Raw genomic sequence first — 25,528 nt, 5'->3', positions numbered from 1 at the left:
CAGTCGCAGAAATCATGGAGCAACAAACCCTACCTTTTTATGCTTTTTCTTAATGGGTCAATATATTCAGATTATATTTTTCTTTTTTTTTGTTTTTTTGTTTTTTAAGAAGAGATTGAAAAAAGGATTATAAAAGTCAGTACTTCCCAAGAAAGGGATATACTCAAAAGTCAAAAAAGTATATCAAAGGTTTCAATTTTGCAACGATTTATCTTCTTTTTCTTTGTCTATCTCAAGTGATCTCAAGCCAAGAATACAAGTAGAGAGGGTGATGCTATATAGGTGACAAATCATATAAAGATTTAAAATAAATTCACCTCATTTTCCAGACATTTAGATATGTCGCAAAATGATTTTATATAGCTCAAAACGTAGCAGGAAACAATCTACTTCTTTTAAAAGAAATTTCTTTATATTTTCATGCACTCGTCCTTTAAGTCAACAAAGTGGCGTCGCTTAACAGTTTTTAATTTATTTATCCAATATAGTTGCGTATATTACAAATAAAGCGCTGACTATTACACGGTAATCACATATTTAGGGAAGAGCGCGTACATTACGCCATTTACATTGTTCGCTAATTATTTGATTAATATTCAGCGTGTCATTCTTTAAATCGCCGGCGGCCGGAGGAAAGTCAGGCGGAAACAATATGAAGAGATCGAGACGACGCCGCGACGTCCCGCGGTCGTCTCCATTTCGTTCGCACTCGGATCGCGCGATCCTGTACAATCTTCTTCCTCTCGATCGTTTCGCCTGTTTTCGCTTCTATCTAGGTACTCGGAATGCTGGCTTTTACGAGCGACGAATGTCCCATCGAAGAGGACCATCTTCGTGATTCTCAGCTCCACGCGCTCCCGCGAGCCGCGAGGCGGCCCCCTCTTTGCTTCCCACACGTGTCTTGAAGATGGGCCGTTGAAGCAAATTTATGTACAATGCCAGCAGAGTCGCGGACTTCTCTCCGGCGCGTCCTGGATGTCGCATCGTTAAAAAAAACCAAATACTCCTCGGAGAACACGTTTTGCGTTCGCGAGTTATCTCGTTTTTTGCCTCGCGTTCTTATCATATCGTATATTTATATTCGATAGTAGAGATAAGCCTTAACTGCTCGCTCACAATTACACACCGACACTCTAAACTTTAATACAGCGACTCGGTTGCATATATTTATATATGTATATATATAATATATATTCTTTTTTATTTTTCTCCTTATATAAATACACATTTGTTCTCATGCGAACGTAGGTGTTTTCTCAACTATTCTCAAGTCGACGCATTCGCTGTCTGTTTGTGTTAGAATTTAGAATATCATTTTATATATTTTCGTATTATATATATCTATATATATAAAAAGACAATGAAACTGCAGTCGGAGCCGGACCGATTCTGTATTCTGTGTCGGACGCGAAACTCAGGGAGAGAGAAATTGGAAAATGGAAAAATTAGGTCCGCAAGATCGTCGTTGTTGCGTGAAAGGCGTTTAACGATGTGTAATAAGTAAGCTGGCCCTTTATTGCACGAAACCCAGCTGGAAAATGGAGGTGAGTCAAAAATAAGACAGAGACTTCTTTATTTACATAGGAATGTCACGAGTACGAGTTATAGGATCATCGTACGTCAGTAGGTCCTCGTACGTCCTAGAATGTTTTCCTATTATTACACACACATATATGCATATGTATATATACATGTATATAAATACGTATATAGGCTGATTTGTCTATTGCTCTTCGAGAAAATCCAATGTTTCCTTGCTTGAGCATAGAATGAAAGATAATCCCGCAGAATCATACGCGTTACGTCATACTTATTGCTTGCTGATGCAAAGTGAAAGGTAAATCTTCAATATAAAGATGCAAACTCATAGGTGATGTGGATTATTATCGATATAGTTGAGATGGCGTGATTTTTCGATAATAGCCTGAATACATCGAGATATCATGGTATAAAGATCGCTCATACATGTATATTATGTATATATGTGTATATATATATATATACACACACAACATATATATTCCTCTTTATTAAATAATATTATAACGTCAATGTATTTCCTATTATAGCATCATACACGATCCCTTATAGCGGTAATTTTGCAAGTTCTTGTACTACATGTTAGAGATTTTTTCTGCATGTAATATTCCTCCTCGAGATAAATAAATAATTAAAGAAACATATAATTTATAACGAATGGTCGAAAAGTGCGCAATACAATAGCAGTATATATAACTTGTATATACCTATATATTCTTGTCTAAAAGTATAAGTATTGCCATATGGGTACGGTTCCAAATCTATCAAGCTACATTTTACATTTTTCTTTGATTATTTTGGAACCGATTCTCTAGAAAATACCAAATGATCTATGGATAAAAAGGTGTAGGGATCTAGAACACCCTGTAAATTATAATATCATAAATTTTGGAAAGAAAAAGTATATATTTATATACGTACTAAAAGATCGGTTCTTTATATGAGGTTCACGTAGTGACTATAATTAATTGAAAAATATGAATCTATAATTATTAGTAGGATATAATGTATTGAATAATGATAATTATTACTATAAGGAGCTTCACAAAATCTTAATTAGCACTCTGTCGATCTAATAAGCCATCAACTAAGCGTTTAATTAAATGCTAATCTCCGTGTATCATTGCTTCTCTTTCGCTCATAATAATAATACACTTTGAAAACTTCGGTGATTTATAGTCATTTTGCGCTGTCGTTAGTTTACCAGATGATTTACCGTCTAATAATTTTTCGCTTTGAACATTCGACATAAAATGTACAACTACAAAATCCAAACGTCAACAATATATAATATAAATAATTAATATTTCTATTTAAAGAAAGTGTGCAACAGGTATTATAAATTATATGTATGCTCGATAAAATTTTAACAACACTAATAATCTCCCCCCTATCGGTTTACTTCTCCTTTATCTCTATTAAATATTTATAAATACAACTTCAATATACCATTTTCTAAATCGCATGAAACTTCAAATAAACTATTCTTTATACGCAACGAATTACACAAGTATGAATATATCTGTATATATACCTATGCACGCAGGCATCTATATATATATAAACATACTTCTTCGTATGTATAAATATGTATGTTTGTGTGTGTCTGTTAGTATCTAGTATGTATGTTGATGTTGCTTGCTTGCGAATAGTACTAAATATGTCAAACAATTTTAATATTTCCGTAACATATTCCTAGATACATAATACTCTATTTATTACGCAACAGTACAATTAAATATAATACTATCATTAAAAAACCATTGAAAACAAATTAATAATACGATATTGTGCTCTAATTCTTGTCGTTCTTGGAAAACTAAACGTACAATACCTACATACGCGAGAAGGTATTACAATCTTTCTATAAACTCAATGTTCGTAACATGTTCGTATACCACGTTGTGTCATTATGTGTACTATGTACCTAAATTTTGACATACTTTCCTAATAGTGTTTCCATAAATATTTCACTACTGCTTCCTTTTTTACAGATAATATATCATTTTACTAGTGCCATAAACACTAATATACTCTGCTTAAATAAAAGAAAAAGACTCTCATTCTCTATGTCGTAGTCTCCGTTTAAGGATAACAAAAGAACACGACGCAATAACAATCGATTCTATTAAGTGCGTATAAGTGAATAAATTATATAAGAAACGTGACAGCTTTGAAGAGAATAACATGATAAATATTATAAACAATTGGAGTAGCGAATATTGCTACATGTATCGACAGAATTGTAAGTTTCGTAGTTATTCCTTTAAAATAGGAATTTGTATTATATAAAGCAAACGTACAATTTCTTTTAATTGATACATGTCTCTTATGTGTTTATATCAAACTGCATTAGAAAGCAAAAAGGTGAAAAAAGAGTTAAATGTAAGAATTCAATTCAATGTTGCCTGTTATCTTTATAAATAATAGCATATACATTTCAACAAAGAACATACTCAACAATTATATCGACAGCCAGCGCTTATCACTTAAATCTTTTTCTGAAATAGAGCCATAGGAATCCGAGAATGCCTTGTGTTTCCAGTCATTTTCCAATATTAATTTTGATCACTCTTTAATGTCTGAAGACTCATCCTCTTTTGGTATATGATTTAAATTGACAATATCTCAACGCAAATGGGCAGACGAATCAGTACATTTATATCTAGCATGTGTCTGTGAAAATACATGTAATCACTGTTTCCTTTAGTATTATGAAATATTAACATAATAATGGATTTTGTTTCGACATCTCATCATAGAAAAGAAATGTTTCCACATATATATCCTCCTTCCCTCTCTTTTCCTATAAAAAATTTATTATCTAATTTTCAATCTAAAAAATTTCAGGTTTTTTGTATTTAATTTCTTCACATTTCGTAAAACTCCTGTCAACACACAAACACGTGATTGACATATTTATAAAGGAACAATTGTACCAAATTTGTATTTCTCAGAAACATGCTATGGATGCCAATTTGTAAGCGATAAGTTACTTACAAATTGAGATTAATGTGCTGATTGGACTGGCCAGTTGCGTTGATTACGGTTCATTTTCTTAGACTGTCTTTGCTACTTGCACGGCTGGTTGAGGCTGTGCTAGATTCCCCTGGTCCACCAGTACCACCTGCATCTCCATTGATGCTGGAACCGGCGAGTGAAGCGGTAGGCGTTACTGGCGCTGAACGCCTCCTTACTTTCGTTAAAGCTTTGTCCAATCTTTGTATGAATGCATCCACATCAGATCTCTTCATGCCTAACGCTGCCGCAGCAGTCAGATATGGAACTCTATAATTGCTGTTGTGTGCGCCCCAGCCTGTTAGCGATTAAGGTAAATACATATTACGAAACAGAAATTATCTTAGATAAGAATCTAAGATAATTTACGGAGACAACTATTATCTATATATTATTACATATTTTAATAAATTTAATATATTCTAAAAAACATTATTAAATTATACTTGAAAATATATACCTTCAAATTTATGTGAAACAATGTGCTTAGAATCCGTGGTCGTTATTACTCTAGTACCACTAACGTTACGCAGAAATAGCATTGATCCTAGCATAGTAACTTGCTTGTTGTCGTGCTGATGGCTCAGACACTGAAGAGTCATAGCCATGGATATCGGGTTGCCCTTAGTGTCTAACAGCCTCTCCCCATGCCTTGTCGCTAATTTTCCCAATTCTTCTTTCAGGTAAGAATACATTTCCTTACGTTGAGCAATCAATTGTTTGTACCCTGCCATCCCAAGACTCAGCAGCGTTATCATCACATCCATAACGGAACTCGCGCTCGCACGTCCTGGGTACATTTTCGATATGCGATCTAAGAGATTCTTGTCGAAGGAGCCTATAATGGCACCACCCACTGGAACTAGGAAGTTCTTGTCCGTGCTTTGAACAAAAGCGTCTACTCGACCCTTTCTCGACGCTTCTTGTATGAGATGCATACATCTTGTGCTCTGCAAGCTTTTAGCAATATAGTGCAATACATTTAGTAAGATCGTTTTAAATCGGAATACACGTCGATATCTTGGAACTAACAATAAGATCAACATTTGATTTCCGAATAAAAATTCTAGATCTAGAGCCGAGGATGCGGTTGTTTAGTGCCAAGATATCGATCTATAGAGATGTACATGAAAAATTATGCATCTTTCCACTTACCCGTATGCATTATTCACCAGATGCGGTATGTTATACTGACTGCAGAGGGCCGCGATCGCGTCCACAGAGTCGCACGCTCTGGGCGCAAAACAGCTGGTTGTCGTGAGTACGCAGGCGACACTCTCGCCTAAGGCTGCCATTTGGGCCTCGAGTCTCTGCATGTCGGTTTTTAATTCGTCCCCTATTATTTGCATCTCGATAACGATAGGCTCTAATCCGGCCGTGATTATAGACTTGAAGCTAGACTTTTGGTCAATTCTAGGCCATAAAACGTATTTCGCTCGTGGTCTGTCTTGCTTAAGCGTTAACATACATAGGACTAGGCTCATTCCTGTAGCCATTGGTGATAGAAAGCAGCCCGCTATGCTCTTCACTCCTGCGAGATCGAGAATATCGCCTGTTAGACGTCTATAATGAAACGAAAAGAGCCAGACCAAAAAAAAAAAAAAAAAAAAAACAAACAAACAAAGAAATAAATCGCAAAGTTAACGAACTTTTCCGATTAATCTGACTCATCAAGACACTCATAATCCCTCTCTTCTCTCTGCCATTTTAGACCACAAATAAATTAATTTCTTACGCGATTATTAAATCTGCGTGAAATGTTTCATATTCACTCTATTATGCTAAATACATATCCCTGTGTGTATCTCCTTACCCATATATCGTATAACTTCAAGCACTAAGGAGTTAGTTAATTTATACATTAAGCTGCTACCAGCAGCCTTCGGTTGTACTTCTTCCAGATCGCCGGATCTACCTATGCCGTGCCCCATACGAAAGTGTCGTCTCGCGACGATGTTCGACACGATCCTCGCCTCGCGTTCGCCGACGCTGCAATTTGAGGGGAAGTTGTTGCTGTCCATCTGCGACAGATCCGACAGAAACGCCTCTATCGTTGCGTCGTCCCAGCCCTCCTCTGGCCATTTTCGCTGTCATTTTCAGATAAACATATTGTAAGAAGGTACATTCACAGAGTTTGCTTCACGCCAACGCACAGAGATCGCTTTTTGCTCTATCAGTCATTCAGTGTCCACTTCTATCAACGTAGATTGATTTTAATCTCGGTTTAACTTATTTATGTCCATTTCTACTAATCTAGATTAACTTTAATCTCAGTTTAACTTACTTTTTATCTTTTTTCCATTTCTTAGAACTGGAAGAAGATTGGACCGAGAAAGCAAGTTGGACCGAGATTAAAGTTAATCCGTATTGGTAGAAATGGACATTAGACAGAATATTTAAAAAGGATAAAAAATAAATTAAAAACTGGGAAATTAATCTACATTGATTGAGAAATGGACACGAGACTTACATGCTCGATGAAATGCCGTATAAGGTTCTCGCGAGACTTCTTGGCGTTCAGGCCCTGCTGCACGTAGGTCGACGGTATGAGTCTCTCCGCCAAACTAAACGCCTGATTATTCATCTTCTCAACTTGCGACGAGCCTTCCTGGATTACTTAGTCCACGCGCTTAGTCGACCTCTCAGTACACCATTGCTTTGATAATCAGCAGAAAGTGATTATCGCGGTCATGTCGTTCTTCTCATTCAGCTACAGAATACTCTCGTGTAAGTAAAAAAATAAAAAAGAAGAAAAACAAAAAATTGACCTTATTCTCGCACTAATACGATAGTTTCGTTTGAGTGAGACCGAATCACCAGGTATCTTCTAACAATCTAGAGGACTGTGTCGAACGAAAAGCGAATGCACTCTCAGCTGGTCCAGTAAGCCATTACAAAATCATAACGTCCGAAAAGAAACGCTCTGCCCGACGAAAAGAAGAAAACAAGGATGATCGCAACGCAAGATTCTCTCTCTCTCTCTCTCTCTCAACGCATACTTACACGAGATACAGAACGTGAGAATCTGTGCAGAATTGGCGGGTGTAGGGAAGAATGAAGGGGATGGGGGGAATTGCGGGGTACGTGTGTGTGCGAAGTGGAGCGTGTATGTACGAAATGAAAACACAAAACACCGTGTGGGGTGAAGAATAACTGAATTTATTAACAGTGGAAGAAAAAAAAATAAAACTCAATGGTACATACGAGATTGTATCCTCGTGATAACGTCCTGCATGATCAGAAATAAATAGAACAGAATGAAACTGAATATCGTCAGGTACAGCATGACAAACACGTAGTGCATGTGCCGTCGGTCGGCGGTGAGCGCAGCGCAAATGAGAACGGGGTCGCAGATTCGCGGAGCGGACGCGGGGGGTGGCGAAGGAACGAAAGGGGCGAAAGGGACGAAAGGGGGGGTGGCTTCTCGTCCTCGACGGATCGCGTTCAGCGTCGGAGCGTCGTTTCCGCGATGTGACCCGGAGCGTTGCCGACGGAGGCGAGCCGAGGACGACGGTCGACACATGAACGCGGCGGCGACGGTGGCCGTCGGCCGAGGGGAAACGGACGACCGACGGGCGACGCGACGGTCTCCTCGGTGGCTTTAAAGGTTATGTGGACGCGCCGTCGTCCCGCAAAATTCCATACCCGACTCCCGAGTGTCCCGAGTCCCGAGTTCGAGCCGTTCGAGGCGCAGTGGGCGAGGCGAAGCGGGGTGACGCGACTCGACTCGACGCGACGCGACACCCGGGGGCTCCGGGGCTATCGCGGCTCGCTGGCTGGGGCAATAACGCTGCCCGAGGAAGCTGCTCGAGGATCACCGTGGGTACATGGCGCACAAGACGACCGGGCGCGAGCGGCCGCCGCGAGTCAAAAAGTGGGTTGGGCCCGCGAGACGCGAGACTCGAGACGCGAGGCGACAGGCGACGCGATAATAACTTGTCACCGCGATCCGCGCACCGCGCGACAACGCGTCGCTCTCGCGAGAGACTCGAGAGGAGAGGAGCGTACCGTGAGCGGGAGCGGCGAGCGGCGAGAGGAGACTGCGACGACTGCGTGTCAATCGGTCCCTTCTCCTCCTCCTTCCCTTTCCGCTCCTCGCCCTCTTCCCTCTTCCCTCTTCCCCGTCGGCCGTCAGAAGCGATCTCGCTGCGACGCGACGGACGACGGATCACGACGCACGACGCACGACGCACGACGCACGACGACGGCCGACGGCCGACCGGGCCGACGGCGGCGGTGGATGGTGAAGGCCCGCGACCCGCGAACGCGAAGACGGAGAGATACGCCGCGGAGAGATGCAACGAGAGGGGCCGGAGGCCGGAGGCCGGAGGCCGGAGGGGTGCACGGAGTAAGCGAGGTCGCCGCCTAAATCGGATTAGTTTTACGCAATACGCGATGACCAGCCGCGAACGACGCAATCGTTTCACGTTAACGACGGGCTGTCAGCTGCTCCGCGGCGACGTTCGTCAACGACGACGGCGACGGCGACGAGTCGACGGCGGGCACGATGATGAGCGGCGCGTACGCGTGGTGGAGGCTCGCGAGGACCGCGAGACACGGGCTTTTACCTCCTTTCGCTTCTCCTCCTACTACTGTTACTCCTCCTATCGCTGCACCACCGTGGATCTCGGCGCACGGCCGACGACGACGGAGCGACGACGGGTCTCACGGGTCACGCACGACGCCACGGACGAGCGAGAGCGAGCCCGGCAACGGCGTTTCCACGGGTCGGAGTGCGCCGCGCGTTATTCGCGCCTCGATCATCCGACAGGTGCACCATTTATTGTTTCAATTACGTTCCCCTGTTTAAATCACCCCCGAAAACCCGCGTCGCCCGCCGCGCGCCGCGCGCCCTTCTCCGTCGTCCTGTGCATGCCGCCGAAAATCCGAGGAGAAGAGGAGGTAGGGGTAGGAGACTCGACGCAGCTCTCTTCAGTCTCTTCAGCCCCTTGCACCTTGCACTGCCTTGCACGCGTCGGACTAATCTCGTTGGAATGATTTTTGGAAAGAGCGCGACTTTGCTCGTGTAACTGGTGTAAGTCGTGTATTCTCGATCTCGAAGAGAACGCGGAGGGCGGAGGTCGCGGAGGTCGCGGAGGTCGCGGAGGTCGCGGAGGAGGGAATGACATCTCATCTTTGCAGCGCCGCGCGATGCAATTTGCGTTTGGTACTTATTTATGTCCGATATTGCGGGCGAGTCGGCGAGTGTGCGAAGATACCAGAGTGAACGCTGTAACGCGACTTCCTGGAATCGATCCCTGTCCTTTCCCTCCTGTACATCTCTCCCTTTATATTAATTATTACATTCATTCTTAATGATTTATGTATCGACTAACCTTTCCCTCCTGACTTCGAGAAGCTACTATAAACGCATCGGATAAGAAAAAAGAATCCTACGAGGGCAAAAAAGCGCGAATTATCTGAAAGCAATGAGAGTAAAATATTACGAAATGCATTATAGCTCAGAGATTGCGTTACACACGCATGCATGTTTAAGGATAATATATATTCTATAAGAAGTGGCATGCTGCATCTATCGAAACATATCGCCATGCGAAAAACGCGCAAAACTTGTCGTTGAGAAATTAATTATTCGAGCTCGACGCCATTAAACAAAATATCATTTTCTCGATTCCCAAGAATGCATCTTTTGCATGCCGCGACTTCTGTATCATTTACTCCAATTTGCATTTTCGCGCGTCGCTCGGCAATGCCGCCACAATCAGGAACGCGTCGCGTCCCCGTTGGACCTGGTTGGGCCTCGTAATCCCCCGCGCATCCGTTTCCGCCGCGCGCGTCGCGCTGGGGACTTTTCGCCGCGACCGGTTGGCGCACCTGCCGGCCGAGGTCGCCGCAGTTCAGTGAATTGACCTCAGTACGCCGTGAAGTTGCATCGCAGGAGGGTGCGGTGCGGTGCGGTGCGGTGTGGTGCGCTTGGATATCGGCCGGTCTGTCGAGCCTCAAATGACAGTTCGCAGCGCGTCACGAGCGATTCTTACGAGCGGGAACCGCCAACTTTCGCATCCGTCGTAAAAAGCGATAAGGGATCTTGCCGACGAGGTACGAGAACGGACGTTCGTTTTCGCGCTAACCTTACGTTGACGGCGCGAAGGGTGCGTGGGCCGATGGGCGTGTGTGTGTGTGTGTGTGTGTGTGTGTGTGTGTGTGTGTGTGTGTACGTGCGTACGTGCGTGTGTGCACCAGTGTGCACGCGTGAGGGAAAGAGCGAGAAAGCGCGAACAAGCTGTTTACCTTCCCTCCGCGCGTTTAACGCGTAAACAATACCTACACCGTGAGGACGATTTCGGAGCAACGGACGCTCTCGCCGGTTCGAATTCTCGATTCGAATTCGGCGAGTCACCGTCGATCCTGTGATTAACGATTCCGACGCGAGAGCGATAACACCGCCGGCGTCGCTGATATCCGGGCCGTCCGCGTCGGCCGATTGCGGGGTTGCGATTGCGCCCGGTTAACCGAGTATTTTCTCACCTTCTCCCCGTCCGGAGAACTCGAAACCCGGCGATCGTTTCATCGAGCTCGGATTTCGGCGCGACACGCGATATCGGTTTACTGCCGGCGACCGGGCAGAGAGGCCCGACGGATCGTAAATCGCGAGGCAATTTCCCTCGCTTGTCCGTCCGGTTTAACCGAGCCCCGTCGAAACCGTCGCCGCCCGCCGCCCGCCGCCCGCCGCCCGCCGCGCGCCGGTTTCATGGTGTCCTCGCCTTTATTGCATTTCTTACAAAACGTTCGATCCGCGCGCTACGAAACATAAATAAGCGCGAATATTGGCGCGAACCTTACACCTTTTACGTATAATGACAATGACGTATACCATAGATTTTCAGGACAGTTACTGACAAGTGACAATAAATATGGAATGCAGCCATAGTCATTACGTGGCAGATTTTCCGTTAGAGCTCTTTCGTATCCTTTCTGTTTTACTTGCGAGAGAATTTTCTTGATGCTAACTTTGTCTTGCTATTAAGAATTAAATATTAAATTTGATGACTATTTATCTCTTAATATATAAATATATATTAACAATCGTCACACACACACACACACACACACACACACACACACACACACACACACGCATAAATACGCACGCACACATGCACGCATGGTAGCGTTGAGTGTCGGAGAAAAGATCTCATCAGATCTCATTGAATGTTGCATAAATTGCGTTTGCAGCTAATCATGGAGGTTGAAAACTGCAATGCGCACGGAGATCAGGAGAACACGGGGCCTAACACGCCACAGAACGACAACGATCCGAGCGGTAACAAGAAGTGGTACCGGCAGGCCAGCCAAAGGTTAGTGAATGCCGCCTCGCTTGTCACCTGTGTACACCTGTCGTTGTGTCGTCTTTACGTCACACAAGTTCGAAGCTCTTGTGCGACAGCGTTTTCCTTTTGAATATTCAATATTTGGATAACGAATGTGTAAATTCAGCGACCTAGGCTGCGGTCCACTTGACGCTACAAATGCTTCGAAGCATTCCTTTTCTCTTTTCTTTCAATGAAGAAAGAAGGAGAAGAAGAACGCTCCAAAGCATTTGTAGCGTCAAGTGGACCGCAGCCCTAGATACCCGTACATCACGATTGAAAGCTGTCTTTTAGCTTAACAGCTGTAAGAGCGTTCAGAAAGTTGAATGCAAAATAAAATCAGGTAAACAGTTACATATAATATTAAATTAAACACTGAAAAGATTAGATTTATATCATTACATATAAATAAATATTAATTATTATAAATAAAATTAAATATAGGTATAAGTTATAAATTAGATTCATATTTTTTAATACACAGCGATAAATCACGCCCAATATTTAAACACGATGCGTTTCGTCTGGGAGCGACACTGAATATATTTTGATAAAAAAAAAATATAGACAGAGTGCATTTGTCTAAATAAAATAAAACACAAGTATCTAATAATTTCATTTTCTATAGATAATATAACTTTGCTACAGAAATGATTAAGTATATGCGTAGATAAGAATCATAAATTTAATTATTCGTTATTGATACAAATAATTAAAGAGTACTTTAAATAGCGATTGTAAAACATATTCTTATTATCAAGCTTCTTATTATCGAGCGACGGTTTTGCGATCAGCTTTAAATTTAATTTGTGACGATTTAATCAACGTTAAGTGGGGTGTAGGTTATACTACAAGTATGTAAATAGATTTCTGGAATATTTCCGGTCTAATAATATATCCGTTCTAATAGTTGCGACAGCATCGAAAATACCGATGTAATCTACGCATTTTCGAAAACGAATCCATGTGTACCGTACAAAAATAACTCGTTTAAATGATACACTTCGGTCGCCAAGTATTTCGGGAAGCTGCTAGACATTCTCTTTCTCCATGGCTAATGTCACGCAGCGAGATATACACAAATACATATCCGTAAGAAAAATAATCTTAAAGAGAATATGTAATATATTATATATGTAAAATATTCCCCAAGTAATATCCTATTTGAAGGAAGAGTGTGGAAAAAAAGTTTCTTCGCCTTATAAACCATAAATTAAAAATAGGTAATTTAGAGGATGCATTATCTGCAGCCTTTTTTTTAGCCTTTAACAGACCGAGTCTGTTAAATTCTTTGTGCAAATATATAATCGTTTAATTAAAAATGAAAATTATAGAAGCCATGAAAATTTGACATGTAAAGGATTTTTTGAGTGTAAGTCCAATATAATTAAGAGCAACGATATACGTTATTACCACCGTTATCTCTGCTGAGGACATGGAGATATATCACGTTCCAAAAACACATATCCGAACACGTACTGTCGATACACGGCCGATTTTGAAATATATATTATTCTCTCGTGGTTTTTCAAGGCTAACGATAGTATAAAGTACATATACTATCGTTGCTGCGGCAGAAGCTCCCGCTTCACATTCTCGTTCGCTCGTTCTCGCCTTCTGACCCGAAAGATTCGTTGCTACTTGACGTCCGAGAATATAAGAAAACGATGAAAATCGCGGCGTATATCACGCGAGCCGCGATTATCCTGCCTTCTCCATCGCTTTCGACACGCGATTTGACCCTCGGGTTCTGATCCGCTGCATTCTTATCGCCTCTCCGTTCGCGTCGGGCCGCGAATCGCGTTGTTTGTTCACGGATTCACGGTCGAAAGTACCGTCCCGTCATTACGACATTACCGCTCGTGTGGGACGGAAGTCGCGAGGGCTTCGAAGGACTATACGTGATCGGCAATCAGTTTTTCGCGACGTTATTTTGCGCGATGACTCAACGGAATGTCGACGTGGTCATTACGCCGGCGAGCTACGCTATTGGTAATTATCTTCTTCTCTCTATTTTTGTTTTGTTTTTTAATTAATGTAGCTGCACGCGTCGCTTTCCCTGTAGCTTTCCCGAATTTTAGATCGAGCCGCACGATTTATTTAGGCGTTAATATATCTAATCTATCTCTGCAATTGGACTTTAGTTCGCGCGTTGGAAAATATCGCACGATAAATGGTACTTGAGCAGATACGCCGCGTGTGAGGCATCTCGCTAATTATATTATCAGCGTGCAAGGCCATTATTCTCTTCTAAATAACTTTTTCGGAGACGGATCGTCGAGGGTTCGACGCAATGAGACAAACTCGCAATCCGTAAAATCCAGTTTTAAATGCCGAGCGAACGTTGGACGATTGCTCCAATTATGTCGCGCTCTGCAGACTCGCGCTCGTAAATTCAACGCGGTCTGTCGGTCTGTCGGTCTGTCTCACATTTTGTCGCGGTTATACCGCTCTTATTGTCGAGAATCGCCGCACGTAAAGATACGGGTCTTACGAATTGCGGGCTTGCTTTATTACCGTGGGACCCAAAACCCTTTAATTGGAAGACGAAGAGACGACTCCGAATTTCACGGTGCAGGACCGAGGTTGCGATTCCCGGATGACTCGAACGTATTCCCCGAGGAATCGATCCACCGTACCATGCTCGGCCTTAACGTAAGACTGACCAGGAACGATCGTAGCGAGCAAGACCTGGACAGCTACATCGAGGGCACGGCGCACGGCGCCCGCAGTGATAAGCGCGAACTGGGGCACAGGTAAATCTAGGATTCTGCATATTAAGCCGGGGTGAAAGCGGAGTGAGGTCAGGATTGATGTGTTATTAATATACGACGATAAGGCGACTTCGATGGCCGACGCGCAAGACAATTTCACCCCGCCCGCGCCAGTTCACCGGCAAACCTTACTCCAATTATAGAATCTGGCCCCGGGTGGCCCGGGTCAGTAATGTCGAGTTTTCAGCCTAATTTTAACTCATTTCACTTCGCGTTTCGATCACGCTACTTCCTAGTGCCAGAGACATCCTGCGAGATATATTGCGACACGCGCGATTGCTTTTCGATGCTATTCAAGTTAACGCGCATCGCGTACTGGCGAGGAATGATGCGACGGTATATACTTTCGGTCACTCGTTTATCTTCGCGCGAGCATCGAAGACAACGATATCTCTTGGAGAAAGAGATTTAAGTGTCTTCTTCGGAGACGAGACGCGAACCTTGGCTACACGGTGATCCTCCCGGTTCTCTCGCATCCGGCGGCATCCGGGATTGGAATTTCCTCGCGCGAGCGAGGAGTTTTCGCGCGTCGTGTCGCGGCCATCGATTTTGCGTCCGGGAAAATATAGGTTTTCACGTGGTCCGGGAAACCGAGGATATATGCACGCGGCGTCGCATCTCCCGATAATGTGCGCACGCTTGCTGCACAACGATCTGCAGTGCTCGTGTAACGGGGCTGATGCGAAGACCGAGAGGTATACGCCTCCTCTTCGGAGGCATCGCTCGCGATCGATTATTGCCGCTTTGAATCCGGCACCTCCGCTGTATCAAACTCGCGGATTTTATTACCGGCACATCCGCGCGGATTCGGTCATATCCATGGCATCTTGGGATCACGGAAGATCGTAATTTAAAAGAAGAGAGACTCGAACTTATTGTTATAGACGAAGCTTAACTGATTCTAATTTATCAAACGATTCCTCTCTTTCTACTCGCGTTACATTACATGCGCTATTTTCGTCTCGCGTTTGTTACACGTGTTTTCTTTGTAACAGAAACTGTATACCAGGATGTCGTGTCCCTCGTGAAGAAAACAGCGAGGAATATGAGAATAGATTTTTTTGAGGCTGCATTTTAATGCTACACTCTTTGAATGTATAATCTCTTGTATCTTGAGTAACAGGCGTAACAGCGACGATTTTCAAGTCAATCATGGATTAATTCGTGCATCTAAATATACAAAATGTCGTCGCGATTTATTAACGATGAAATTTATCGTCTTATTGTGTTAGACGCGGTGAAGTAGCGCCAAATCTCGAAGCTCGAGGACATCTCTCCTTAAGCTCTATAATTGATCGTCTTCTCGTTGAAGACAGAAATAACCATTATATTTACGCCTTATCTTCCTTTCTACAGTGGTATTTCTAAGAGTGCGAACATGCTCGCTATTCCATCATTACTATAATGTATACGAGAACAATGCAGGAGACCAATCAAAACCGTATATAGAGAGACTAATCGCGATAGATTAACGCGCTCAATGGTATTATTAGATAATAAAGAGGAGTTTCGTCACACTACAACATCCTTCAGCAATCTTTCTTAGAATTTCATTGTGCCAACGGCAGTTATTTCATCGCGTGTAATTGTTCCCGACTTATAATTCTCATAATTCTCACGATACCCGCGGCTATTCAGCGAAATATTTGGATATAAATATATTTATAAATTATTTTTTTTATATTTTCTTCTCTCTCTCTCTCTTTTTTCTCTTTCTTCCTTTTTTTTTTGCAAATATATATGCATATTTAAAGCTATAAAAGCTATATGCATGTATAAAGTATAAAATTAATTTACTGTCTAAAATTAATAACCGTCAGAAAATTGGCAAATCTGTTTTTCTTTTCACTACACCTAGAATTAATAATCATTAATTTACATATGTATAATACAATTTCAAATAAGCCATTTTTGGTATGTATTCATTCAGTTTATTCGTATTTATGTACGACGTATAAATAGTAGCGAGAAGATCAGTTATTCTCGATATAACGATTTCATAAGAAAGTATTATATATCTCTATACGCACGGGCGCTAAAGCGTTCCTCTTCTCATCCCCGTATTGCATGTTCGTCGTAATCTGTTGGACCAAGAACTGTCAAGACGCTTTTGTGAGTCAATTGCGATAAAGCGACTAAAAATTTCCAGCGACGCAAACAAGTTTCTTCACTAAGCAGATAGCAGCAACGACGACAACTGACGTTGTAATGTAATCAAGCAAAGTATTGCTTCACAAGAATTGCGCCATCATAATAATAACAAAACAAAAAGAAAAGAATTTGCACGCGTAAAATTTTCAATCCTTGATCGAAAGAATGCTAGGCAACGTTTGGCAGATAATCTCTTTGTAACAACAATTAATTAATTTTTGTACAACAAATAATAAATTTTAGATCTAAAAGTCCTCTCGATATTATATTGATATAATTAGTAATAAAATTAATAATGAAACGTTGGAGCTTTGCACGTAAAGCGACGTGATTGAAAACGCTCCCTTAGAAATCTTTCGAAGCTCTAATAATCGTCATACAAATGTCGTGATAACAAGAACTTAAAAAAATTATGAGAATTTAAATGTAGATATATCTTAAAAAATGTTCTCTTCGAAAACTTTAATTGCTCTCGCTAAAATGCACATTTTTTTAGGGCACCGATGTGCGTGCGGTCATTCGTCCGTAATCACCGTCTTTATCCACCGTGAACGTATAAAAGTAACTATCAAGAACTTACGCAACCTGCGCAACTTATTTCGAGTCACTGGCAGACACTTCTGGCAACGTGATGAGAAGCTGCGCACGTCGCAATAGTAAACGCGCGTGTAATTCATTCATGTCGTTATTAGCGTTGCGCCATAAAACGCTTTATCAACGCCTCAGCTATACAGCATCGAGTAATGCCCGATGTACGTTGGATACAGCGTATGGTATCTCTCAAATTTTCTGTGGTTTCTCCTATATTAGCGATCTATGTTAGATCTCTCGAATCGGGAGAATAACGCTCAATCTAAATCTCTTTAAGGGATTTAAATTTCAAATTTTCCCCTCTTTCTCCCGTCAGTCTTATTATACCTGTCATTAGTCAAGCAAATTGATTATTGAAATCATTTTATGCGCAGACGTAACGTAGACGCGTGGCGCGGTAGATACCGCGAATAAATTACTGGTGAAAGTGCAAGCGGTGGGTGTGTGTGTGTGCGTGCCTCAGCCCGTGACTTGCGTGCCGGTATGCATACATCCTCTTGTACAGCGCTTTGACCGACTTAACTAAAAATCTATGGAGCGAGATACGTCCAAGAAGGTTGTATCTAGGAACGATTAACAAGATTACGCGAAATTGATCGTTAGAACATCTCGATATCCTTAGATAGATATTAAGACACGTAATCGAGCCTCGTTTCGCGGTACCAGCCGCGCAATATGCCACAAAGGAAATATGCAGCTCTGTAAGAAGAAACTTTAATAATCTTATGAGAGAGAATAACTCCGAAAGAAAAAGCAATGTACATATACTATTTATTGTTATTATTATTAATGTACATTTCATTTTCTTTCTTTCGTAGATCATTCTTTTGTAAAAAAAAATATATATATACTATATGCATACTTGGCATTCTATCAATAAATTCGATCGAGTCGTACAAATATGCGATCTCTAGTCGCATTCTCGAATCCGTACCGGTCGGACGGGTGGGACACCGCATACCGTGCAATACGGTAATGTGAGCCTTGTCGGTTGTCGGAACTTAAAGTTCACTCGGCATACGTGCAAACGTAGGATCGAAACGCTTTCAGGACGTCTAAAATTAGACTGGATACGGCCAAGTTCTCACGCGTGCATACCAAGCACAAGGTGATATGACTCACCTGGCGCGTTGAATTCGCGTGAACCGTTTATCGTTCGCGTTAAAGTTCGCGGGAACACCTCCGGTATAGATATAAAAAAAAAGGAGAAGAAGAGGAACAACGAGCTTTCCCTCTCGCGTCGCGTCGTGTACTCGGGCGTCGGAGGAGAAAACGATGATGGAAATGAGAAGTGAGAAGAACGAGGGGGATTGCACGTTTTCGTTCGCACGCTTTTCGGCGATGCACCATGCGATTTCGCCGTCGTGTAGCGGCGACGTAATTACGAAGTGAATCCCACAGGCGATCACAAATGTACGGAACACTCTGATCTAACCGTCGCTGGAACTTGAACAACCGTCCTGCACGCAATCCCCGTCGGATTGGGGGAGGTTTATGTCCGGAAGACGATGAATTAGCTCCCATCGTTGTGTATTAATCGACTCCGGCGCGGCGGCTCACCACGGACCAGTTGACGTTTGGTCATTGAGCGAACAGCATCGTCGCCGTCGTCGTCGTCGTCGTCGTTTCTTGTTCTTTCACCGTCAAAGCAACGCCTTTCACGCTCGTTCGCTCGCTTCGAACTGCAGCCTGCAGCGACTTACGTTGCGGTAATCCGACTCGAGAGCTTTCGTCCGCGTGTGGTGCGTCATTGGGAGTAGATGACATTTTCTGACTCAGGACGATCTGACAAATACGCTGGAAGATTTCGCGGAGCGCTTTGTATGAACAGCTTTCTTTCGAACACACGTCCTCTTTGTGTTGTACTCGTGTGTCACGTTTTATCGGCTGGTCATCGCGATATTTTTTTTCCTCTTCTTTGACGTCTTTATCTTTATCCAATTTCGGTAAAAAAAAAAAAAAAAAAAAACCATCTCGAGATTTTTGCATCTTAGAATTATTTATCGAAAGTGTATTCGTTGACCCAGCGTTACCAGTAACGCGACAAATGATAATTCTCTTTATTGTGACAATGTCTTTATTGTAAAACCGTTTTACACGGAATTCGGGGCGGAATTTTATTTTAATTTACAACTCTGTGTGTCAAATCGCGAGTATAATTATAAGTAAGAAAATCTTACGTACTAAATTTGGATAGTAATTATACAAGATAGTTTTTAATGAAATATTTATATTCTAAAGGAATAAATGCGGAACGTAAAAGAAACAAGAACTTCTAGGTCGATGCGTAGGCCGATTGAGTTTTATTTTTGTTCTTACAACACATAATCTGAGTTAGCTCGATATATTTATTAATACCATCTATTATATTACGTCACATTTATCGTTATATTGTTACCGGAAATTCGGAGTTCTCTCTAGACTATATTGTCCCGAGTTTTTGTCCCGATCTCTTTAGCGGCTTTATTGCATCTGATGCATTGTTGCTGGATAACGTAAATACAAATCGATCTCAGGGTACCGATGATTTGTTGATATTCCGCGAAAAAATGTGGCTGAAGGATGCGAACGACGACGCCTCGCCAACTGCGAATTTTGCGAATTCGCGACAGTGCGTCCAGAATGAGTAAGTTAACCGTCCTCCATTTTATTCATGTAAATTCGTAAAAATTCGAGTAAAAAAAAAAACAATTCACGCGAAGAAAATCCGACTGATGTAGAATCGAAAAGAAAAAGGGAATCAAACGGCTGATGTAAGCCCGACGCAGAGCGGAAATGCGATATGTAGATGTGAACGTTCTAGTCGCCGCGCCGCAAGAGCGATATAAAACAAGAATATTTCCATTTTTTTGCTTTATAGGAAAATGCGAAGCAGTTTCTAAAGATTTTAAAAAGAGCTGTTTACATTTTCAAAATCTTCGGAATTATTTTTTTCTCGTATTCCTCTATTCTTTTTAAAATTACTTGTAGTTCGCTAATTGTCGCTAACGTTTCTGTTATGCATATATATATGCCAATCTTTTCGCTTTCTGATTAGAATACTCATCTTACGTCGATGTTAGCTTTATGACTTTCTATTGTCAAAGATTAAAACCGTTTTTTTATCATACTGATAACGATAAAAGAAATCCAGGGAATTTTTAAGTTTTTTATGATCGAGATTACGAAATAGAGAAATTAAACGTTCGTGTTGGATCCGCACTCTATGTTTGATCGCAATTAGCGCTATAAAAAGTTGCTGCGGAATGTGTCTGTCGCGGGCTCGACGATTCTGACATATTCGAAAGTTGGGCCGAAAGTGTGTCTCGACTTCAAAATGCATAATTTTCAACACGAATGCCTCGAGCGATGATAAATAACGTAATCTTTGTGGCTTCACGCGAGATTATTAATTTAATCACATAGTGACATCGAAAACAACCGCTGCTCCTATGTACGAGCTTTCACAGAAGCGTTTGTCCGAGGAAGACGCGCTTGATCTTATCGAAATTGAATTCGACGCGTTAAACGGAGTTTAAGCTAAGCTAAATTGCCGAGGACGAGATATTAAAAAATATAAAATTTAAAATTAAGATTAATATTAAAAAATTAATAGTAGAATTTGAAGAACCATTTCGTTATAGTCATTACGTTGTGAAAGTTATTATATTGGAGAGTAGATTTATATATCTTCTTTGGCACACAGTAATTAGTGTAATTTAACAACAAGAAAAGAAAATAAATGAATGAGAGAGAACAATCTTTTGTTACTCGATTACCAACGCTTTAGTATCGCGATTTGTCCAACACGTCAAATCTAACATATACCCATCAGCTTTTCCCGCCTTTAATATCGTATAACAAAATGATTGCTATTTCGAAAAGCGGCATACAATACGAGCGAGATGTTGATTCCGATATTATGAGAATACCACGATTATCATTTCTCTATCAGCAGGAAGATCTTGAGGGGAACGAGTTTGTCATCGGTAACCCGAGACGAATCGTCGCCAATAGGTCGCTCGCTGAATTTTCCTCATTAAATCAAATTGATCGCGTACTTAACAAATTTGTAAATTACAACCATCGTAAATCAATGTAATTATGTTTCTTAATCGATAAATCACTCTTCGCAGGATCTTCGTCAATCGGAGTCTTCATTTGGAGAACATCAAGTTTTATGGCTTCGATATGGATTACACATTGGCAGGTAATTATGTCTCTTCCTTTTTTTCTAGAAGAGAAGCTGAGATAAACGAAATTACATATATACGATATAGATAAATATATTATATAACATTTTAGAATACAAGTCGCCACAGTACGAGCAATTGGGCTTCAATCTGCTCAAGGATCGTCTAGTGTCCCTGGGGTATCCGCAGGAAATCAAGGCCTTCGAATACGATCCCAGTTTTCCCGTTCGTGGATTATGGTTCGACACCTTACACGGGAATCTCTTGAAAGTGGACGCTTACGGGAACATCTTGGTCTGTGTCCACGGCTTCGAGTTCTTGAAACAGTAAGGGATAAAAATACGCTTGCGCCTTTCTCGCACAGCTTATATTCTCTTATTTCTCTTTCTCTTATCTCTACTTTGTCTGTTCCATTTCAGCTCTCAGGTCTACGAGCTTTATCCAAATAAATTTCTACAATTAGACGAGTCTAGAGTTTACGTGCTCAATACCTTGTTCAATCTACCGGAGACCTATCTGCTGGCGTGTCTGATAGATTTTTTCACAAACTCGCCGCAATATACCAGAGAAAAGACCGGAGTGAAAGAAGGTGAGCTCACCATGAGCTTCAAAAGCATATTTCAGGACGTCCGAAACGCGGTAGATTGGATACACCTTCATGGTGATCTGAAATCGAAGACTATCGAGAACTTAGATGAATACGTAAAGAAGGACGAGAGGTTGCCTATGTTCCTTACGAGAATCCGAGAGAGTGGAGCGAGAGTGTTTTTATTAACTAACAGTGATTACGTTTTCACGGACAAAATTATGACTTATTTGTTCGATTTTCCACACGGTGCACGGGTACGTTTTTTCTCATTCACTGTCACCATTCTTGAAATTAATTGCTCCAAACAAATTAACGAGCTATATTTGTCATTTGTTCAACGAAAGTTAATAATTTCAACTATTTGAAGAATCCCTCGAAATTAAATATGTAAATTTTTAATAAAACATGACACTAATAAAATTTTGATTCTTTATAGTTATCTAACTTATTGTTAGAATAGATTCTGTATATCTGTATATGAGAAATTTTTTATTCATAAGATAATATCTCTCTCGCTTGTTAAATGCGAGAAATATACTCTCATGATGAAGCATATTCACACAAAATATATATACTAAGTATAAATAGATTTCTGATACATTACTTTCATTTCAGCCTGATGAACCGCATAGAAACTGGAAAACCTATTTTGACACAATTGTGGTGGACGCCAGAAAGCCGTTGTTCTTCGGAGAAGGAACAATCTTACGACAAGTGGACACGAGAACGGGTGCTTTAAAACTTGGTACACACAAAGGACCACTTCATACAGGTAACAAAGAAATATTAACTTAACTTTAGCAAATGTAATTTAGAAAACTCTGCTTGACCACAAGTGACATTTTTAATCCTTGATTTTTATTAAAAGGGGAAGTGTACTCGGGAGGCTCGTGCGACGTCTTTACAGAATTAATCGGCGCGAAAGGAAAAGATGTCTTATATGTTGGTGACCACATTTTTGGTGATATTTTAAAAAGCAAGAAAATAAAGGGCTGGAGGACATTTTTAATAGTCCCCGAGCTGGTTCAGGAGTTACACGTTTGGACCGATAAGTGTCAATTGTTTGCCGAATTACAGAGTCTAGACGTTATGCTCGGGGAAATGTATAAGTAAGTAGTATATAATCGGTATAAATATTTTATATAAAATACTCGCAACGTATTTTTATTAACGTCGCAACTACTCTGTTTAGAAATTTAGACAGTAGTACGAAAGAAAAGCCGGATATTTCCAAGTTACGCGCGTCCATAAGGGATGTCACACACAAAATGGATTTAGCTTACGGCATGATGGGTTCCCTATTTCGTAGCGGAAGTAGACAAACGTTTTTCAGTAGTCAAGTCGTAAGGTATGCCGATCTGTACGCAGCGACTTTCTTGAATCTGATTTACTACCCCTTTTCATACATGTTCAGAGCACCTGCCATGCTGGTAAGTTGTTACGGCGTATTTGGGATACGCGATTTATCCAAGTTGTACATTATTTATGTGAGACAGTCATAAATCCTCCTTATTACGCTTTCAGATGCCTCATGAGAGTACGGTAGCACATGAACAAAGGTTTGTTATGGAAACGCCGATGATAAGCCGTTCGAGAACATTTAAACTGGTAGACGAGGAAGAAGAACACAATCGGCCTTCTTCCGTGAGTATTTATAAAAACATCGTCGTGTGTGTCATGATATTAATTGATTGACATGGAAGTCTCAGTAATGTATTCCATATCTTCTTTTTGTTTAGAAGAATTTATATGTGGACCATTTTAATAATCAAATTCCACATGCGAGACCGGAAACGCCACGTAATGTTACGCATACACACGACGAAGATTGTAGCGATGAAGATAGCGATTCGCAGAAGCAAGCTAATCAAATGAGACTATCTACAAGAAACGCGAATTGCAACTGAAGTCATATTTTATGATACTCGGTGCTACTTTTCATTTTACGTAACTGAAATTGGCTGAGAAATGAAATGATTGATATATGATATATGTAGAATTTTCGAGGAATCATTGTACCATACGACGCGTTTCAGCTGCGTTAACAATATTTAGTCCCAAAGTATACATAGTAATTTAGATTTTTTAAACGATGTCGATGTAAAAGATGAAACGTTGCAATACTTATATCGATTATAGTTCTTCAGAGAGAACATATTTAATACTTTTGTAGTTGGGACATTATTAATAATGTAATAATTAGCGCACAAATATTCATATTATAAAATATTCAGATTGAACATTGAATTATACACAACACGTAACAGATTTTATTAGCATTGTATATGTTGTATATTAACTTCGTATGATTTTATATATATATATATATATAGATTAAAGTTGAGGAGTATTATATATATTGAAGTTTTGATAGTAGAAGACATCAACGACATTGAACTTATTGTAAAATTGATTACTCGCTCTTTTTATATGCAATGTAAGCTTATACTAAAGTCATAATCGAAATGATAGAAGTTGAAGATAGAGATGCTACAAACTCTAACAATAGTGAATTGTGCAATTTAGGATAGGTGTACAGAACAAATATAAAGTATAATCTTATACAATCATTCTTTGAATTAATAATTACATAAGTAGCTAATAGATATTAATTTTAATTCATTAGATAATGAAATAAAATGTATAATTCTGATTTAAGACAAAAAATTACTAGATTTATGTTAAAAAATATTAGATAAGCTTTTACGCAAGAAAATAAGACAATATTCAATTTTGTATACGATCAAATGTAGGACATATTAAAAACTTGTCATAAAATACGTGATAGAAAAAAATCGAAAGGTAGGTGCAAAAGAATGTTGATCTATTAATATGAAATTAACACACATGCACACACCCCCACACACATACAAAATAATACAAATTTATTCCATTTTACATATAATTCTAATACTTTAAGGTTTAAAAAGATATCCTGAAAAGCTTTCTGAAAATATCAATATATAAATCTTCATTCATGCAAACCCTATAAATTATTTATATTTCTTGGCAGGAAAATATTTTGTTACTATATTAACAGTAAAACATATTATTGTAATCTGTATAATCTGTACTAGGCACCAGAAATGCCTTAATACTGAAATTGTACTAATTTTTAGCATATTTGGGGCATGCGTGTCTTATAGATTTGTTATTTATCTTGCCTCTTTTTAGTTTATAATATTGCTCACAATGTAGACAAAAGAAGAGAAATAAATAAAATTAGAGTTTTTGAAATCACAAGACTCGGAATTATGAGTTATACTACCTCACATATCCCGTTATATTACTTCATAAATATTCTAATTTGAATTCTTATGATTCGAATCCACAAACATAATTTTTAAAAATTTTACGATCGTG

The 25,528-nt window shown here is 40.6% G+C and overlaps 2 protein-coding genes across 21 annotated transcripts; one reads left to right on the top strand and one right to left on the bottom strand.

Annotated features, from left to right (window-relative positions):
• Positions 1-452: 452 nt before the first annotated feature.
• Positions 453-9,258, bottom strand: Secs (Sec synthetase). Of its 10 annotated transcripts, none has more exons than XM_071714245.1 (6): positions 9,126-9,258; positions 7,028-7,267; positions 6,371-6,644; positions 5,713-6,088; positions 5,018-5,514; positions 453-4,855 (listed from the first exon to the last, which is right to left on the bottom strand). In XM_071714245.1, the coding sequence occupies exons 2-6, from the start codon at positions 7,139-7,141 to the stop codon at positions 4,590-4,592; spliced, it is 1,527 nt and encodes a 508-aa protein (XP_071570346.1). In that variant the 5' UTR covers positions 7,142-7,267; positions 9,126-9,258; the 3' UTR covers positions 453-4,589. The 10 variants fall into 10 exon arrangements, with proteins under 10 accessions (XP_071570346.1, XP_071570349.1, XP_071570341.1 ...); XM_071714248.1 differs by having other exon boundaries at positions 7,028-7,213; positions 9,126-9,246; XM_071714240.1 differs by lacking the exon at positions 9,126-9,258 and adding an exon at positions 7,561-8,756 and having other exon boundaries at positions 7,028-7,213.
• Positions 8,783-25,408, top strand: Nt5b (5' nucleotidase B). 11 transcript variants are annotated; one of them, XM_071714227.1, is made up of 11 exons: positions 8,783-8,905; positions 11,755-11,876; positions 19,863-20,030; positions 21,520-21,593; positions 21,689-21,902; positions 21,996-22,419; positions 22,781-22,937; positions 23,034-23,274; positions 23,358-23,595; positions 23,690-23,809; positions 23,905-25,408. In XM_071714227.1, exons 1-11 carry the CDS (start codon positions 8,798-8,800, stop codon positions 24,070-24,072), a joined length of 2,034 nt encoding a protein of 677 aa, XP_071570328.1. In that variant the 5' UTR covers positions 8,783-8,797; the 3' UTR covers positions 24,073-25,408. The 11 variants fall into 11 exon arrangements, with proteins under 11 accessions (XP_071570328.1, XP_071570327.1, XP_071570326.1 ...); XM_071714226.1 differs by lacking the exon at positions 8,783-8,905 and adding an exon at positions 8,960-9,328 and having other exon boundaries at positions 23,908-25,408; XM_071714225.1 differs by lacking the exon at positions 8,783-8,905 and adding an exon at positions 8,962-9,328.
• Positions 25,409-25,528: the final 120 nt, after the last annotated feature.

Source organism: Temnothorax nylanderi, unplaced genomic scaffold (assembly GCF_030848795.1).
Source record: "Temnothorax nylanderi isolate EJ_2023f unplaced genomic scaffold, tnyl_v1.0 TNYL_tig0137_pilon, whole genome shotgun sequence".
In the NCBI taxonomy this organism is placed as follows: Eukaryota; Metazoa; Arthropoda; class Insecta; order Hymenoptera; family Formicidae; genus Temnothorax; species Temnothorax nylanderi.
Note: the sequence above shows the minus strand (reverse complement) of the source record. Positions and strands in the feature narration are given on the sequence as shown.

Bases quoted from the DNA above. Each gene is read 5' to 3' on its own strand.
- Nt5b (XM_071714225.1), top strand. From the start codon at position 9,065: ATGATGAGCGGCGCGTACGCGTGGTGGAGGCTCGCGAGGACCGCGAGA. The intron at 11,877-19,862 runs GTTAGTGAATGC...CGATCTCTTTAG, and splicing joins TACCGGCAGGCCAGCCAAAG to CGGCTTTATTGCATCTGATG. The intron at 20,031-21,519 runs GTAAGTTAACCG...CACTCTTCGCAG, and splicing joins CGACAGTGCGTCCAGAATGA to GATCTTCGTCAATCGGAGTC.
- Secs (XM_071714245.1), bottom strand. From the start codon at position 7,141: ATGAATAATCAGGCGTTTAGTTTGGCGGAGAGACTCATACCGTCGACC. The intron at 6,089-6,370 runs GTAAGGAGATAC...TCGATCTCGCAG, and splicing joins TGAAGTTATACGATATATGG to GAGTGAAGAGCATAGCGGGC. The intron at 4,856-5,017 runs GTATATATTTTC...AATCGCTAACAG, and splicing joins TGTTTCACATAAATTTGAAG to GCTGGGGCGCACACAACAGC.